The sequence below is a fragment of the Arvicola amphibius genome, chromosome 6 (assembly GCF_903992535.2).
Source record: "Arvicola amphibius chromosome 6, mArvAmp1.2, whole genome shotgun sequence".
Taxonomy (NCBI): domain Eukaryota; kingdom Metazoa; phylum Chordata; class Mammalia; order Rodentia; family Cricetidae; genus Arvicola; species Arvicola amphibius.
Genome location: NC_052052.2, coordinates 32,608,767 through 32,628,386, shown reverse-complemented (window position 1 = coordinate 32,628,386; position 19,620 = coordinate 32,608,767). Strand labels below are relative to the sequence as shown.

Genomic DNA, 19,620 nt, shown 5'->3' with positions numbered 1-19,620 from the left:
CTTTATGATAGATGGATAAATAGATGTAAAATGCATGAGAAAACAGCACAAAGAATGGAAAAATATTGCAAAAAGTTGTTATATTCTATACAAATGTTATTTAAAAGTAATTATAAATTAAAAAATACCTTATAAAATGCAAAATATCTATTAAAAACAAAACTAAACAATACAGTTATTAAGTCAACAGTGAGGGTAAAATGAAATCACTGTATATAATTAATCCAAAATAAGGCATGAAAAGAAAGAAACAAATAGGAACTAATGGTAATATAGTAGATTTAACCATAATCATATTGATGACTTCCATATAAATGGCATATAATTTTAGAAATATTCCACTAAAAGGCAGACGTTATCATACTGTATTAAAAAGCAAGGCTCAACTATGTGCTGTATACAAGAAACCGTCTTAAATATGAAGACATAAAGACACTAGCATATTGAAAGCAAGGATGGACTGTTTGTTACCTCAACATGCACACAAGAGCTCAAGAGCAAAAAAAATACTCCTTTATATATGTATACACACACACACACACACACACACACACGGCAAATGAGTTAGTAAAGCTAATTTTAATCAAGTGGAGTAGCTGCCATGATTGACATTATACAAGAAAACTTACAAGGATAATTACTAGTGAAAAGGAAACATTTCAACATTTCAAAATATCAACAGAATCTAGACATCCGGAAAGGCGCTATGATAACCACAGTGTATAAGAACCAAATAACAGCTTCAAACTGAAAGAAGCAAAAACTGATGAATGACGATTTCAACTCCTGTCAGAATTAAGTGGCGAGAAAGCCAGTAAAGACCATGCTCATTTGTGGAGTCCCCAATAAAAGCAAATAGTCTCTTCTCAAGAACATCCACCAAGACGGGCCAGATTTTGCCCCATAACTCAGACCTCAATCATTTAAAGTGTCAAAACCATAAAAAATACATTTTGATTATATACACCCTCAGACAACTAGAACCAAATAACACTTTTAAAGATCTCATGTGTCAAAAAAAAAGTCATTAAGGGAAGTTAGAAAAAACACATATCTGTACTTTAGTTTTTTTTAGGTCTCTGCCCCTGCCTGGTTCCTAAAAACTTCAAGATAACAACACTAGGGGGAAATTTTCCCCTTGTTTGAAAATTTGTCTTTAATTCTTTGACATTTCATACGTATATATAATGTACTATGGTCATTTCGCCCCAGATCACTCTCCCTCATCCCTCTCCCACTCTTGATGAACCCTTCTTCCCTGAAAGTTCTCCTATTCTCATGCCTTTGGGGGCCTTCTGCTCCAGTACTGGGGATCTGCTCCAATACAGGAGCCTTCTGCACCAATACTGGGGGGGTCTTCTGCTCCAATACGGGAGCCTTCTGCTCCAATAATGGGGTCATCTGCTCTAATATTGGGGTCTTCTGCTATTAAATCAGGGGTCTTCTGCTCTAATGTTTGGTCTTTGGTGCTCATTCCTGACCCAGAGCTCCTAAGACTTTGTAATTTTCTGAGTGACAGGAACATCTGACATAGAACTCCAAGTTCCTTGGAATTTTGGGGGTGACAAGGACATCTTTTACTCTAATGAGAAGACTGTCGGTGGATACCTGGAGAGCCTCTGAATGGGGGCTGACTTCAGTGGACCAATCACGTGAGCAGAGGACAGAAAGTTTCCATCATATCTACTCTGCGTCCTCCAGGGATGGGTGAGCTGATCAAACTGTTAAAATGTAATAATCATATTATTTAACATCATACTGAAGAGTCCACTTAATACAGCAAGGCAAGAAAAAAAAGAAAGACTAAGCAGCACCAGGCCAGCAGGTAAAAGTGCTCACTACAAAGTGTGAGAGCACAGATTCCACTCCCAGAACCCACATAAAAGTAGAAGGGTAATTTTCTGTCTGGCAGACCTGTCCACTGGCGAGAGTGGGATGTTGGTTTCCCACTATTAGTGTGTGGGGTTTGATGTGCAATTTAAGCTTTAGTTGGCAAGGGGGAGGGGAGGGGAGGGGAGAGGAAGAACTGTGGGTGGAATATAAAATGAATAAAAAAGAAATAAATTTTTAAAAAAAGAAGAGGAAGGAGAGAATCTACTTGGGAGTTTTCCTCTGACCGCGAGATGCATGCTGTGGCATGCCCCACCTCACACACGTGCCACGATAAACAGTAAGTGGAATAAAAAGGAGAGGCGACGGGACCTGAGAGGATGAAATAAAACCGTCCTTAGTAACAGAAGACAGGTCTGTCCAGTCAAGTGCCACATTAGCACAAGGGCAGGCAGACAAAAATCAGCAAAATAGCAACGCACATGTCAGTGATGTTCAATAAGTCAATAAAATCAAGGTACTTTAGTGCATGCGTGTGCATGGATGTGTATGTGTATGTATGCACATGTCAGAGTTGCCAACACTATTTTGGAACCAGCAAACACCTATATGCAAATAAGGAAATCCCAAGCTCTTACATGCCACCATATACAAATCAAAACTTTAAACGGGTCAGAGGTTTAAATTCGAGAGCTAAACCCATAACAATTCTAGAAGAAAACAAGAAAAAAAAACTTTCTGGCCCTGTGTTTGAGAATATTTCTTAGATACAACACCCAAAGTTTAATACATAAAAGAAAAAAGGGTAATGAGTTGGAATCCATCAATATTAAAAATTCCTGCCCTGTAAAGACATGGAGAGAATAACAATCCTCCACCACACACACACACACACACACACACACACACACCAGGCCCAGAGAAGGACGTTAAGTAGCTGGGACCATCAGCTACAGCTGGTGGGACACAAAACTGGTACAACCACACTGAAAGACAGCTTGGCAGTTTCTTACACACGAAGCCGTACATAAGCCACTGGATCCAGCCACTGCACTCCTAGGCCTCACTATGAAAGGTGAACATAGGTATCCAGACAAAGCCCATACTCTGTGTTTTAATGGCTCTCTCCCTCCCCTTAAGCCACACCCCAGTGCCCTGGCGGCTTTCTTTATAACTGCCTCACACTGGAATTACCTTATGCTTCTGTGTGAACAGAAGCCGCACATCTCTATTATGGAATACTTCTCAGTAGCCACAGGAGCAGACAACCAGTGTATACAACAGATGCGTGGACTGTGAATACATTACACCAAACTTGAGATGCTCCCTCAGAAAGCTGCACACTCTGATTCCATGCCTAAGACATTCTAGAAACACTACAGAAAAGATAGAAAGTAGGCCAGTGCTTGCCAGAGGCTGAGGGTGAGAGAGAGGCTCTCCAGGAAGTAGTGTGGGGAATCCGGGGGAGATGTGTTACCGATTACCATGCTCACATGGTTGCATTTGTCAAAGTTCAGAACGACATCAAAGGGCAAATTTTATTGTACATAAACTTCAACAAATATTTTTTTATCAAAATTATGTCTACATAATTATGTTATATAATAATTTTAAAAATGATACGGGTTTTAGCACTTGGGAGGCAAAGGCAGGTGGATCTCTGTGAAGTCAAGGCCAGCCTGATCTATACAGCAAGCTCCAGGCTAGCCAGGGCTACACAGTAAGATCTTGTTTCAAAAACAAAACAAAACAAACAAACAAAAACCAAAGATATGGGTGCTGAGCATATAGTTTAGGGGCAGACATTGGTTTTAGTTCTCAGAATCCCCTAAAGAAATAAAAACATATGAAAAAAAGATGGACTTTATTGTATTATAGTAATATAATAATCTGTAACATAGCTTTTAGGAGTAAAAAGTGAACTACAGAACAATAAAACGTATTTCCATGTGTGATAAAAGTGACTGTCTCTGGGGAAGGGATGGAGAGCCACACCCTACCACCACCCACATACACACACACACACACACACACACACACACACACAGAGGCATGCACGCATGCAGATTTGTATTACTTTCAATTAGAATAACAGAAGAAACCTATGTCCAGGTCAAGGGAAACTCACAAGCGTCTAGGCTAGGGGATGGAGTTGTGCAGCTTGTGTAAGACAGAATACAGTGCCTCACGCTCTGGAGGATTCAGTTACAGCCAGAGGACGCCAGCAGTGGGGTCAGCTCAGAAGACAGAGCCCGCACTGAGAACCAATCTGAGCACCAGCAAGAGTAGCCCCTGCTTTCCACAGGCAGCTGGGTCGTACTGCTCACAGTAGGTGAGAGATGCACATCCCACTCAAGATCCTGCATCTGCTTTGCTACCAGCTGCTTCTCAGCATCCCTCAGTGAAAACAAACTGTCTGTCCTGAGCCTGGGCTCCTAAAGATGGGAGGCAAGTCCTCCCCTCAGAGAGCAGGGCTGCCCCCAGCACTCCGGTGGGCTGAGTGCCACATCTCGGTGTCCAGAAGCCCTTTCTTCAGCTCCCACCATTTTTTATAGAACAAAATGACACTGAATCTCTAACACTTAGAAACAAGGCAGAACAATTTCAGCTCTTCAGCCCTCATTCCACATCAAGGCCTGATAAAGGCATTAGGTAAACGGAACCGACTACACCCAGCACATATTCTTTTGGCAAGTCTGAAATCAGAGAGATCAGGCACCCCAGATGCAAAACAGATGCAAGACAGAGAGGGAAGGTGCTAACATCCAGACAGCTTCAGGAAGCATTCGTCATTCCTGCTTTATTTGAATATGTCTTCCTGAGGCCAGCAGTAGGACCCAGCTTGGTTTAACCAAGGACCCCAGGACCACGTGTGTCAATGCTTTGACCCCTGGCTTCCAGGGCCAGCCATGCAGATTGGACCCCCTCTCTCTCCTCTAAAGATGCTACTGCAAGGCCAGGCACAACTCTTAGAGGCTGGATGGGAGTAGAACGTGGCAAAAGCAGAGTGGGTGGGGTGGGACCGGTGAAAGCAGAGTCCTTCCCCTGGCACCACTGGACAGAGGAGGGGGCTTACAGCAAACGTATTTCCTCAGGAGGAGGCCAAGTCCCCTCAGATGTTTCAAAGGGCTGAGCCACAGCCCACACTGTCCAGGCATCGTGGGACTGAAGCACTTACCTGGGGAAGATGGCAGTCATCAGGGCTGAAGCGTAGCCGGGCTTGCAAGCTCCCTCTGAAAAGTTTGCGTACTTGGTGGCTAGCTCGGCAGGCCTGTGGGAGAGAAGGAAGGTCAGAGCTTGCTGGGCCCAGAGCAGCGGGTAGATTATCAATTCACCAGGAGCCGCAGGGACTGAAATGGAATTCAGCGCTCTTCCCGAAGATAGGTACTCAGGCTCTTTCCACGTCAGGGTTTAGAAATGAAACCCACCAAGTTCCTAAGAGAATTAGACAGCCCAGTAGAAAAGGTCCCTCGATGGCCTCCACAAAAGGAGCCCTCTCGGTTGTACAGATCCTCTGTAGTAGGCCTGACCACCAATGAGGCAGTGCCTACTCGACTACAAAGGCTTTGACACATCCGGAGGCACGGGCCCTCGCACCTTCCTGGCATGTCCCGATGCGCCCAGTCTCCTCTGCCTTTATCCCCTCCACCCCCACCCACTATGATCCACCCAGTGGGGACCATTCACGGTGGCCTGAACAGAGACACAGCAAAAGTGTGCTCCTGAGCCACCGAAGAATCCCCTGGCTGATTTTCAGTTGAGCGTGCTCACCTATTCATTTTGAAATTCTCCTGGTCCTCCTCGTGGAGACCACCAGGCCCTTCCAAACCAGACTCAGACGTGGGCTTCGCAGGAGTGATTCCCCGACCCACAGCCAGCTGCCCCTCTCTGCTCTGGCAGCCTCCCTACCCACCATTTTGATCCTGCCCTCACCCCAGCAGCACTGCCCCACCACAGGAGAGCTGTCTCCCACTAAAGCATGAATTCTCGAGATCAGACCTCTGCCCACACTTTGCACAGAGATGGGCATGCAGAGACCCCTGTACTTTTTTATTGAGAACCAAAATGATGCCAACAGCCTCCCTTTGCTATGATCTGCAGACAAGACAATCTCAGGAAGCTACGGGGTAGATGCAAGCCCTGCCTGAGGGCTGTGTCCGGGCCTGGTCTTGGCCGTGAGACTATATCATCCTACAGCATCGGGTTTCCACATCCCGATGTGTTCAGTGTGGTGCTGGAGTCACAGCCCTCTACCACAGTTGTGCCTCCAAGCAGTCTGAAAAACATCAGGACATCGTCAGTCAATGACCCCGTAGACACCAGAACTGTAGGCCCATCAGCCGTGTCCCAGCCAGTTTTGATTTCCAACCTTGTTTCCCCACCCCCACCCCCACATACACTGGGCAATTCTCCGGTGTCTAGCTGCTTCCCTGGGTGTGGCTCAGCAGCAAGCTGGCCCTCAGCATGGCCCCTGCAGGGACTGGAGTGTGGGTGTGTGTGTCTCTGCTGGACAGCCAGGAATGTTTGCTGCATCATCTGCTGGGTGTCAAGTCCAATTCACCCATGGAGGTCTAGTCCAGGGCCTTATGTAAGGGACTGCTTGATAAGTGTACACAGAATCTTAGAAATCTACATTTGTAAGCCTTCCCTACCAATGAGATGCAAATGCAAAGTGAGGGGCTGAAACTTTATTTGATAAACAAAACAAACTTAAAGGTTTGAACAGGAGAAAAAAAAAAAAACCTGTATTTTCCTATGTAAACAACTGTCTTTTGAAAATGAAATACAGGCGTCCGTGCAATTACGGAGCTTACTGGAAGCGTGGGGACGAAGTACGGTGACTAATAGTTCCTCCTCTCAGCAGCCCTGGGAATGGGTGCCGCGTGCACTAACAGACTCTTGGGGCTCAGAAAGATGAAGAGCTGGACCCATGACCATGCAGCTGCGTCTGCCCGCGTCGGGCGTACCGACGTGACACTATCGGCACCATGTCACAGAAGCTGGCCTGGAGCCCAGCACCAGTAGGAGCAGTTCCCGCGGCCGGATATGGGTAGAAATGAGGGTCAAGAAGGCCTCACCCCACTCTTTGAAAGTATGTACACAGCACTTTGGCCTTCATGCCATGTCTCCAAAACCCTTACCCTCAGGGTTGTCCAACTTGTACCAAGTGTCTGTGGGCTTTCTGAATTCCAGAACGTTTACAAAGAAGCTGGACGGCAGATGGCGGCTGCCATTCATGACACAGCGCATTGTAGAATGATCGGCAGATGAACCTCTGGCCGCATCTTCCCTCTCCCCAGTTCAGGCTCTCAGCTCGTGGAAGGCGACTGAAGGAGGGCTACCGGACCTAGGCTCCTAGGCTAGGGTCATCCATGGCAGAGGGGAGAGCCTGCTGGCCAGATGAAGGGCAGAGAAGTGGGAAACAGGCAGGGCAGGCAGGAGTCTGCTTTTCCTAGGTGTGCAAGGTGGTCCAGTATCAGGGGTGATGAAAGCTAGCCAATTCATTTAGAAAGCCAGCCTGGGCATAGTGGGGCATGTCAATTAATACCAAATCAAAATGCCTTAGAAATGGCCTCCCAAATGTCCCAGTGAGAGAAGAATAGGAGGAGTGTTGAGGGGTCTGAGTCATCTGGCAGGCTGGGACCTCTGGGGCAGACAGCGGTCAAACCCACTAAGATTAATGGTCGCCGGCTCCCTCAGGCCAGAACAGTTAGTTTCTCTAGGCACCCACTCCAAATGCCAGGGGGTCCCCAGATGTCTGATCAAATCATTCTGCCCTTGTTCTGCAGCTGGCATTTCACTGTGGAAGATGGGGCGTTTCATCCACTAAGAGTGCCCATTGTGCTGCGAACGTGACTAACCAGCCCCTGGGGTGAGGAGTGCAAACCGCACGCTCTTCAGGCGAAGACCAGATGCTGGAAGCTCAAATGAAAACCCAACGTCCACTCCCCCACTTCACTCAGAAGGGCCGAGTTTAGGGAACCAGGCCAAGTCTTGGGCAGTGAATGGACGGAAGGTTACATCTGGAATCAGAGGCTGCCAAAGAGGCCGCCGACAAGTGGGTAAAGGAATGGAAAAAATCCCACCCGTAGCCTCTTATGCAGTGGGAATTCGGATCCCTGGGATCTGGTGAGGAGTGGAGGGCTGGCCATCTTCTCAAACACCGTACAAGTGCGGTGAGACACAGAAGGTGACAGAGGCAGGTAGACCTCTCATCCAGGTGCTAAGCACCGGGCTCATGTCTGCATTCGATCACAAGGGAGAGTTGCCGTGCTGACTAATGTCTGCAGAAGTCAACATCTGGGGGTCTTCACGGACAACATACACACATAAGGAAAGTAAGGTGGCAGAGGCAGACTGAGCACCTGGCTCACGTCTGGATTCCATGGCAAGGGAGAATTGATACTTTTGGACAGACATGTGCCTTGGGAAGATCAACATCTGGGAGACAGCCAGAAGCACCAGGATGGAGCAGTAGGTGGAGACAAAAAACTGAAACTAACGGGAGACACGCAAGGTGGCTCAGGCCTAGAATCCCAGCTCCCAGGAGGCTAAGGCAGGAGGACTGGCACAAGTTTGATGCCAGTCTGAGTGACAGACTGAGAGCCTGTCTCCAACAACAACAACAAAGACACCCAGGAGAGAGAGTGTGATGTCCCACAGGGGTCAGTGGTGTCAAACAGGGTAGGCTGGTCAGGCGAGACCTGGGCTGGAGCACTGACTCGGGCAACGTGCAGGCCACTGCTCGCTTCCCTGGAAGCTGCTTCACTAGTGGGCGTGGGTAGGAGTATGGATACAGGCGGTGGGAGTGGTGGACACTCAGCTCAGATTCCACTGGGTTTAAGAGGAAACAAGGGGTGACTAGGGCCAGATGGGAGGCTATTTTGAGGAGTTTGCTATAAAGGGAGATAGAAATGGCCAGAAGGAAGGCTGAGGTAAGGGTGGCGTTCACACACTGACCAGAAGGAGAAAAACTCCCGATGCTTCAGAGATGGGGCAGTTGCAGAGATGATGTTCTTGGGAGACTGGGAGAGGGGAGATTGACCCTGACCGACCCTGACCCACCAAACCAACTCCTCCCGCTTGTGGTCCTCACACGCCTCAGGGCACACTTTCATCCTGGTACTCACTTGTTTTCAAACTCTGTTTCTGTCCCACCCCCTTCCCTTCCCTGCTCTCATTCACTCACTCAAGAATCCAAGGGCGATGGAGTCGCTGCTTGGATTCGTATCCTGGCTGTGTCATTCTGCAAGCTGTATGATTTGGAGGCATGTTACCAAACTGTAAGATTTTTTTTTTAAATTAGGAACATGTATGCATGTGTGGAGTATGTACGCATAAGTGCGAGTGCCTGCAGAGACCGAGGCGTGAGCAGGTGTTCACCGAAACAGCTTTCTGTCCTGATTTGGGAAGAGAAAGAGGCTGGAAGAGGACAGTAGAGTGGAGGGAGTGGATACAATAAAGGTAAATTATACACATGTAAGAAAAATCACAGTGGAAACTCATTATTCTGTACAATCAACATATGTCTGTAAAAAGTAGGAGAAACTCCCTGTCCCGGATCATTTAACACGGGACGTGTGTTACAGAGTACGTAAATAAGTATCGAGCCATTGCACCAAGGGCGATTAGTCCTTGACTTGCAATGCAAATGGGTGCACGTGCGAGGGAGACAGAGGTGACGGCTGGGGCAAAAAGCTCGAGGGTTACTCTCAAGGACTCTACAGATCAGTGATGGATGTTCTGTAACCAACAGACCAATTTCTAGAACCATCTTACAGAGGACTGGACACTAGTCACGAGAGAAGCCTGAGTGTGTAACACGTAACCCACTATCTGACTGCTCAGGCAGAGCCAAGCCCCTAGCTGGGGTGGTGGAGCCCCTCAGCACGGCATGTTCCACCACTGCCTCCTCAGTTCCTCTTCCTTCCTGAAGACCAGCGTCCCAGTGACTAGAGCTGTTTCTGGGACAACCGTGCGACGGGGAAATGGCAGCAGTGGCTTTGCTTGGCTTTTGTCATCTTATTTGATTATTAGACATTTCCATTTGAATTTTCCCACTAAAACAGCCTTCACGTAAGAAAATAACTCAACGCCATCATAGCTCCCCTTAGGCACCCAGATGAATCTTCTCTTTAAGGGTAGCCTGCCTGTCTGTCTGTCTCTCTCTGGTGTTAGGGGTGGAGTCCAGAGACCCTGGGTGCTTGGTGAGTACTCTACCAGAGAGGGACAGCACAGTCCCTGTCTTTCCCACTGTTGTCCCTCTAACCTTGTGACTCTAGTAACAAGGCCCTCTGCAGGGAGTGAGGCGTGCTGGCTGTCCTGGGCTGTCCTCAGTCTCTTCCTGTAGACACAGGTGGCAGGTGTCAATCCATCCCACCCTGGCTGTCACTGTGCAGACATGGATCTCTCTGCAGCTTTTGTCTGCGCTCCTGTTTAACTGGGGATTTTGAAGCTGACATTACTGCAGTTTAACCTCATGTGGGGGCTTGGCCATTGTCTTCATCCTGGACGGGGAGGATGCTCCCCAGAGGACCCCCCCCTCCCGTGTTGGCCTGTGCACTACAGACATTTCTCCCAGGAGCTCCGGCGGGGGCCTGCTGCGACGGCTCCAGCTCGGTTTTGTTTCTACACTTCAATTCTTTAAAAACATAAACACACCCTCTTTCTGGGTGGTAGTGAAACGAGCAAGGGAATTAGCACACGGAGCGTGAGCCAAGTGCCCGGCAGCAGATCTGTGATCTAATCTAGCTTTGTGGAAGCCTCGAAAGCAGCCCTGCCAGAAGACGCGGCTAGAAGATGTGCTGTTCTCTGTTCACGCTCAAAATGTCAAGCGATGAGCCGAACACAGCCAGAAAACCCATTTCTACTCATATTTTCCTTGGGGTTCCGGGTGACAGGGGCATTTGTGGCCATGGTTAGCAGAGCAGTGACAAACTGAGAGAGTTACTGGAAGCCAGGACAGCAGGAAGGACAACACTGAGCAGTGATGTCACCAGATGAAGCAAATGGTCCTACGGCTTCTGTAAAACAGGCTCCAAAAGGGCAGAGAACCAGAGTCACCACACAGCCACCCATTTCCCGCCACAGGGTGGGGATCTTTGCACGAACGCCATATCTGACAACATGGACCAGAAAGGTTCTTGAAGCCAAACAGAGAGAGGAGGGTCTGCGTGGTGACTAGATAGTAACCTAACACATCCAGCATTTCCACCCACCACCCAGATACTTGGCAAAAACACCCATCCAATCTCAACGGCCCCAGCAACTGGTTTGTTCCAGCAGCTGGGGCTTTGCATGCAGCCCCACTCCAAGGTGTGTGTGTGTGTGTGTGTGTGTGTGTGTGTGTGTGTGTGTGTGTCTCCCTGTGTGGAGGTCAGAGGAGAACTTGCAGGAACCAGTGCCCTCCTTCAGTGTCAGTCCTAGGCACTGAACTCAGGTCATTAGGCTTAGTGACAAGGGCCTTTACCTGCTGAACCACTTCCCTAGCCCAGCTGTTTTCATTAATTTTTTTTTAAAAGATTAGTTTATTTTATTTGTATGAGTGTTTTGCCTACACGCATATCTGTGCATGTGTGTGTCTGGTGCTCCTGGAGGTCAGAAAAGGGTGTCGGATCTTCGGAACTGAAGTTACAGACAGACGGTTGTGCCAGTGTTGATGGGACCCGAACCTGAGTCCTCTGCAAGAACCCCTGAGCTGCCTCCTGACTACACATCCCTAGATTTCTTTGGCAGAAAGAGCATGGACTTGAACACGTGTTCAAGTCTGTTGCCGTGCCTGTCTCTCCTGGAAATTCTCCGCTCTGCTCTGCCTTGAGAATACAGAGTCTGGGTCTCAGCAAGCAAGAGAGCTGAGCTTAGTGGTTCATATCTGTAGTTCTAGCCCTTGGGAGACTGAGGCAGGCTGATTGCTAAAAGTACAAGTCCAGCCTGGGCATTGGCGTCCCATGAGAGCTGTAAATGTGGCCGAGCACATTCGTAGATGACAGCGTCTGCTGCCACGTGGAAAGGCTGGACACCGGCGCATCTTAAAGAGGGACTAGCCTTCAAGTGACAAGCTCTCCTGCGTGGTTTCTGTGGTTCTTAGAGGAGGAGGAGGAGGGCTGGCGGGTAGGATAGAGCATGCTGAGGAAGCAGCTTGGTGGACGGTAGGACAGAGGAGGCTGAGGAAGCAGCCTGCCAGTCAGCCCCTGCTGTAGTACCAATCAACTTCTGCCTTCCCTACTTCTAGCTCCTCCTGGATGGTCAGAGTTATAATAATTTGGAGGAAAATAATGGTTCCTTCCACTTTTGTTACCTGAATTCTCCTCTCTAAGCCACTTGCCATTTTCAAACTTCTACTTGAGAGACCAACATTTGTATACACAGGCTTGTCATCTCTGGGAACCTCAGCATCTATGTGAGCACCAGAGAAGGGCTAAGTCTCAACAGAAGCTCACAGAAAAGACTTGTGTCTGATTTCCTTACATAGGATCAGGCAGGTCCTTTTCATTTCCAGACAGCACAATCCCTAGGTCCACTAGGTCCAGGCTTCTCAAAGCAGGCGTATTTATTGGAGTAATAAATATACTTGAGAGGACCAGAGAGATGGCTCAGCAGTTAAAAGCACCGGTTGCTCATTTGGAGGACCCAGGTTTGATTCCTAGCACCCACGTGAAGGCTCACGCTCACCTGTAACTCCAGTACCAGGGGATGCAACGCTGTCTTCTGACCTCTTCCGGTACCAGGCATGAATGCGGTGCACATATGTTCATGCAAGCAAACACTCATACACTTAAATAAATAAACTTGATGGAGAAGTCTACATCAGAACAGCATATCTGTACTATGGAATAGAGCACGGAACTTTGAAGATAAAATGAGGGCTCTTAAAGGCCACTCTGCTTGTAGGGGGCCCTTAGTGGGTGTGCTCATCCCCTTTCCACCCAAGGTTCTCTGGAGAATTGCTTCAGAAGTACAACACTCTTGGCTGATGCTTCCATGTTGGATCCTGCCCTCAAAACGTGTATAACCCAGAAGCAAGAAGATAAGTCAAAAACAAAACAAAACAAAACCGAAAAACCTTAAAGGATCAGCACAGGCAGAGACGTGTACAGGGTGCGGGGAGGTGAGGCAATTATCCTAGGGACTTGGGAGGGCAGAAGAGTGAGGGACGCTGTGAACAGATCATGGTTCTGCTGCTAGGACAGTAGTCTGCATGGGAGGACTCATAAGCAGAGCGATACACGCATCAGCCCGGGAGAGAAGCGAGCAGGCTTGCTGTAAGGGGTAGCGTCGGTTTCGAAGAGATGGGAACTATGGGCAGCAGACAGTAGACGGTGAAGGAATGCAGTCGGCAACCACTGAGCAATTGCAGCGGCTTGAGTTTGATTTCTTTCTTTTCCATTATTGTTGACTCTTTAATCACTCCATGTGACTGGCGGATATCATCATCGTTTTATAAAGAAGAAAATATGGACATTCAACTGGGCAGGAGCAGGAGGATGATGGGAATAAAAGGCTGCGGTGATGTGGAGTGTGCCCTGCTGGGTGCCAGTCTTGCTTTGGCCCAGTGTTTCCTCACTATGCCCTGACTCTTTCCCTTTGGAATGGTAATGTATATTTGGTGCCACTGTACTTGGAAGTATGTAACTTGATTTTTTTTTTTTTTAATTTACAAAGGGTTACAATTAAGAGATTGCTTTAGACTCAGGAGAAACATTGAACTTTGGATATTTTTTTTTTTCCCAGACAGGGTTTCCTCTGTAGCTTTGGAGCCTGTCCTGGAACTAGCTCTTGTAGACCAGGCTGGCCTCGAACTCACAGAGATCCACCTGCCTCTGCCTCCTGAGTGCTGGGATTAAAGGCGTGGGCCACCACCACCCGGCTTTGAGCTTTGGACTTTTAAACAGTGCTGAGGTGAAAAGACTTTAGGGACTTCTGAAGTTGCACTAAATGCATTCTGTGTTGTGTTATAGCCAGGAGCCCATGGGGCCCCAGGAGTGGAATGTGATGGTTTAAATGGGATAGCTCCCATAGGCTCATGTTTAAATACTTGTTCTCCCGCTGGTGGAACTGTTTGGGAAGGATTAGGTGTGGCCTGGTGGAGGAGGTATGTCACTGAGGCTGGGCTCTGAAGTTTCAGAGACTCCAGCCATGCCTGCTTATGGATGAGGATGCGTGTTCTCAGCTGTTCCTGGAGCCGTGCCTTTGCTTTGCAGCCATGCACGCTAACCCTCTGCAGCTGGAGCTCATTAAATTCTTTCTGTTAAAAGGCGCCATGGTCATGGTGTTTTATCACAGCATAGAAAGGGGCAAATTCGAAGGTCTTCTGATTCCAAAGCCCTGGATTCATACACACACATTTGTTGATGGGAATGAACGAACCAGGGCCCCTGTATTGTAAGCATATGCTCTCCTGCTAACCCACACCCCAACCTGATTATTAAAAATTAATGCACTTTTTAAATTGTTTGTTTTTTTGAGACAGGGTTTCTCGGTGTGGCCATGGCTATTCTGGAACTCACTGTGCAGACCAAGCTGGCCTCGAACTCAGAGATCTGTCTGTCTCTGTCTCCTGTGTGCTGGGATTAAAGGTGTGTGCCATCACCGCCCAGTTATGCGCTTTATTTTTATGAATAATTTTAGACTTTCAGAAAAGCCAAGCAAATAGAGCCCCACCCTCCTTCCCCCATTAGTGATATCTTGTATTAACGTAGTACATTTCACTTTTTGCGTTAAGAGGTTCTATGGCAGTGGCTCAGCCTTCCTAACACCGCCACTCTTTAATACACTTCCTCATGCTGTGGTGACCACAGCCATAAAATTATTTCATTGTTACTTCATAACTAATTTTGCTACTGTCATGCACAGTAATGTAAATACCTGAAATAAAACCCCCAAGGGGGTCACGACCCACAGGTTGAGAACTTCTGTTCTCTGGGTTTTTGGCAAATACAGACTTATTTCTCTCTTCCCTCCCACTTTGGGTCACCGGGGCCCTTTTAGTACCTATAGTTTGGCCTTTTCTGGAATGTCACAAAGGTAGAAGCATACAGTATGCAGGCTTTCAGCCTGGCTTCTTTATCCAGAGTCACGGCAGGAGCCTCCTCATCTGTGAGGGCTGATGCCCCTTTCTTTTTCATGCTGAAAACCATTCCACTGTCTGGATGTGGCAGCTGTTCATCTTGCTTCTGGTTTGTCACAATCACGGGTATCACCTCTAGAAATACTCATGAGCAGTTTTTGTGTGCATGGAAGTTTCCAATTGACTCGGGTAACGACTGTGATGATATATTTCATTTCTACTTTAATAAATAAAGCTTGCCTGAAGATTAGAGAGTAAAAGAGCTGCCCTGATCAGCCTTACAGACCAGGCAATGGTGACAGACACCTTTAATCCCAGTGGTCACACTAGTTTGCAATAGAAACCAGGTGGTAGCGGTGCACACCTTTAATCCCAGCCCTAGAGAAGAATATAAGACAGGAGGAGACAGCTCTCAGACAGTCTCATTCTGAGATTCTGGGAGGCAGGATCACCATTTCAGACTGAGGTAGAGGTAAGAGCCAGTGGCTGGCTGTTTTGCTTTTCTGACCTTCAGGTTGAACCCCAATATCTGTCTCTAGGTTTTTATTAGTCATGCTACAATCTACCCTGGAGGATGGTGGTCAGCACATCTGGTTATACCATATTTGGCTGTAGGAAGTCCTGCAAAATATTGCCAACATGGCCAGAATGTTCTGCAGCATCAATAGTACTAAGTAAGACTTCCTGACCCACCTCCTTGCCAGCACTGAAAATTGTCAGGGTTTGTTTTTATTTAATTTTGGCCACTCTGACAGGTGTGTGAGTCTCTCATTGTTTGAATATCACCCCCACTGGAGACATACAGTGTGAGTACCTTTTTATATACTGACATATTTATTTGATATCTGTATATCTTTTTTTTTAAAGATTTGTTTTGTTTATATGAGTGTGTGCGTAGGTGTGCACACATACAGGTGCCTGGCCTGTGGAGTCCAGAAGAGCTTGTCAGAGCCCCAGGCACTGGAGTTGTGAGTGGTTGTGAGGTACCTGGCACAGGTGCTGGGAACCAAAGTCTGGTTCTCTATGAGAGCAGCAAACACTCTTAACTGCTGGGCGCTCTCTCCAGGCCCCATCTGCATATCTTTTTCACAAAGCATCCGTTCTCTGTTCTTTTTAAAATGGGCTGGGGGTTTTCTTACCGCTGTGTTGTTGAGAGTGAGGGGAAAAGTAAGAAGAGTGGCTGGGCAGGGGAGGGCAGATGCGGGTCTGAGCGGATACAATGCTGTGCACATGCCTAGATCACTTGCTCCACCCCTGCTGTGTTCTCATTTGTTACAAGCATTTAAACACCATCTATTTCATGCAGTTATCTGTCAGCTCACTCCCCCATGCATCGGATAGTTACTGGGCACTCACTAAACAACAGGTGCTAGGGAACAGGAGTGGAGAGAACAAAAAGCCCTGTGCTCTCCAAGGGGGGTGGAGGCAGACAAGAACAAGTAGGCACCACGTGTGGACCATCCAACAGTGATGAGCAAGATGTGCGGACCATCCAACAGTGATGAGCAAGATGTGCGGACCATCCAACAGTGATGAGCAAGATGTGTGGACCATCCAACAGTGATGAGCAAGATGTGTGGACCATCCAACAGTGATGAGCAAGATGTGTGGACCATCCAACAGTGATGAGCAAGATGTGTGGACCATCCAACAGTGATGAGCAAGATGTGTGGACCATCCAACAGTGATGAGCAAGATGTGTGGACCATCCAACAGTGATAAGCAAGATGTGTGGACCATCTAACAGTGATGAGAAATATGTGTGGCTCATCCAACAGTGATGAGCAAGATGTGTGGCCCATCCAACAGTGATGAGCACTCCATAGAAAAATGACACAGTGGAGAGTCAGGAGGCCAGGAGTCAGGCCTATTGGCACAGGTCTACACACCCAAATACTCAGGGGGCAGAGGTAGCATGAGCCCAAATTTAAACCCTAGTGAGTGAGACAGTGTCTCACTATGAAAAGTAAAATAAAGGCTGGGGTCACAGTCCATCCACAGATCGCTTGCCCAGCATTGGCAAAGCCCTAAGCTCGGCTCCCTGCACTGTAGGGGAAAAGAGAGGGGATGGCGGTTAGGAAATGGGCAGGGGCCAGGAGTGGGTAAATGGGTGAGGAAGTGAGCAGTCTCTACTGCTATCAAAGGAAGGCACATATGCCAAGAGTCCGAGGCAGGAAGGGGCCTGGGATACTAGAAGCGCCCAAGTACAGAACCTAGTATGGAATAATAAACCTTAAGGCAAGCAGTAAGAAGCCAGGGTCTACTCCAGACCCGAGAGCCTTGTAACATCAGAGTCACACTCTAGGAGAGCCGAGGGGCCACTAGAAGGTCCTGATCACAGGCGTTCAGATCACATCTACCTTGCTTTTTAATGGGATCATGGTTGCTTCTATGTGGAGGTCAAGGCTCTGGTTCGGCTTCTAAATGTTCCTTACAGGTCATGTGTTGAAGGCCTGCTCCCGGTGATGGCACTTGAGGTAGGGCTTAGTGGAAGGATGTTCAATCCACTGGGGCATGTTCTTGAAGGGGATGCTGGGATCCTAGCCCCTTCCTCCCTGCTGTCCAATTGCTACAAGGTGACATCTCTGTTTCACTGTGTGGGCTGCCAGGAGGTTCTGCCCCATCCCAGGCCCAAAGGGACATGGCCATGACCAGAAACCTCGAAAACCATGAGCAAGAACAAACATTTCCTCCATTCAAGTTCATCCGAAGCTGACTAGTGCATTCTGGGAAGCAAGTATATGAGCAGGGAGCAGCTGGGAGAGCCGACAGGGTTCAATGGCAGGCTGATCCTGTCAAGCAATAAGGTAGAGAGTGATGGGGCAGGACACCCAGCATCTCCCTCTGGTTTACAAACACAGCACATGCAACGCGGCACATACACCCCAGACGGAGAGAGGAAGGGAGGGGCAAAAAGGAATGTCCCCAGACCTTTAAATGTTTGCTACCTGGCTTATCTCCTAGCTTACTGTCTTCATTTGTGTCTCTGCTGCTAACCACTTCTATTAAGATGTAAAGTCTGACTATTGTAACTTTGATTTCAAGAAGCTCATTTATGATTTTTTAAAAGTTTATTTATTGAGTGGTCATGGTAGGTGCGTGTGTGCTACGGTCTGTGTGTGGAAGTCAGAGGACAACTTACAGGAATCGACTCTCTCCTTTGACCGTGCTGGTTGGAAAGACTGAACTCAGGTAGGCGGGCTCAGCTGCAAGTACCCTTCCTGGCTGAGACATTTTGCTGGCCTGATTTATTATTTATTTATTTACTTATTGGTACTCTTTTAAAATTTATTTTTTTTAAAAAAAACCTATTTTTTCTCATTTTACATACCAATCCCAGTTCCCATTCCATTCTTCTTCCCCCCAAACCTCCCATCCACTACTTGGAGAGGGTAAGGCTTCCCATGGGAAGTCACCAAAGTCTAGCACATTGTTTTGAGGATAAAGGCCCTCCCCTCTATATCTAGGCTAAGCAAGGTATCCTTCCAATGAGAATGGATTCCAAAAAGCCAGTATAAGCAGTAGGGATAAATCCTGGTCACACTGCCAGTGGCCCCACAGTCTGCCCCAGTCATGCAACAGTCACCATATTCAGAGGGCCTAGTTTGGTCCTATGATGGTTCCCCACTGTCAGGCGGGAGTCAGTGAGCTTCCATTAGCTCAAGTAAGATGTTTAAGTGGGTATCCCCATCGTGGTATTAACCCTTTTGCTTGTATTATCGCTCTTCCCTCTCTTTGACTAGACTTTGGGAGCCCAGCCTAGTTTTCTGCTATGGATCTCTCCATCTGCTGCCATCAGTTGCTGGATGAAGGTTCTATGATGACATTTAAGATAGTCACCCAATCTGACTACAGGGCAAGGCCAGTTCAGGCACCCTTTCCACAACTGCTTAGGGTCTTATGGGATACAGATCTAAATAGCAAATTCTCAACAGAAGAATCTAAAATGGCTGAAAGACACTTAAGGAAATGTTCAACATCCTTAGCCATCAGGGAAATGCATATCAAAATGACTCTGAGATACCATCTTATACCTGTCAGAATGGCTAAGATCAAAAACACCAATGATTGATAGATTATTCTGGAGAGGATGTGGAGTAAGGGGAACAGTCCTCCATTGTTGGGGGTGTTTAACCTCTCTGGAAATCGGTATGGTGGTTTCTCAGAAAACTGGGAATCAGTCTACCTCAAGACCCAGGATACCACTCTTGGGCATATACCCAAAGATGTTCAATTATACCACAAGGACATTTGCTCAACCATATTTATAGCAGCATTATATGTAATAGCCAGAATCTGGAAACAACCTAGATATCTCTCAACTGAAGAACAAATAAAGAAAATGTAGTACGTTTACACAATGGAGTACTACTCAGTGGTAAAAAAGACAGTGACATCTTGAAATTTACAGGCAAATTGATGGAACTAGAAAAAAAACATCCTGAGTGAGGTAACCCAGACCCAGAAAGACAAATACAGTTTGTATTCACTCATAAATGGATACTGGATGTAAAGCAAATGATAACAAGACTATAATCCACAACCCCAGAGAAACTAGGTAACAAGGAGAACCCTAAGAGAAACATACATGGATCCCCCTGGGAAGGGGAAATAGACAAGATCACCTGAGAAAATTGGGAGTGTGGGGGTTGGGGGAAGGGGGGAGGGAAGGAGAAGAGGAGGGTAGAAGGGAAGAAGAAAGAAGAACTTAAGGAACAGGGATG

At 47.5% G+C, this 19,620-nt stretch overlaps 1 protein-coding gene across 5 annotated transcripts in view; it reads right to left on the bottom strand.

Annotated features, from left to right (window-relative positions):
* The window catches only part of St3gal3 (ST3 beta-galactoside alpha-2,3-sialyltransferase 3), a 209,291-nt gene that overhangs the window by 76,914 nt on the left and 112,757 nt on the right, over positions 1 to 19,620 (bottom strand). For all 5 annotated transcript variants that reach the window (XM_038332403.1, XM_038332404.1, XM_038332399.1 and 2 more), the window contains one exon: positions 5,009 to 5,101. In XM_038332403.1, the coding sequence (XP_038188331.1) occupies positions 5,009 to 5,101 (93 nt within the window). The remainder of the gene's footprint in view (positions 1 to 5,008; positions 5,102 to 19,620) is intronic.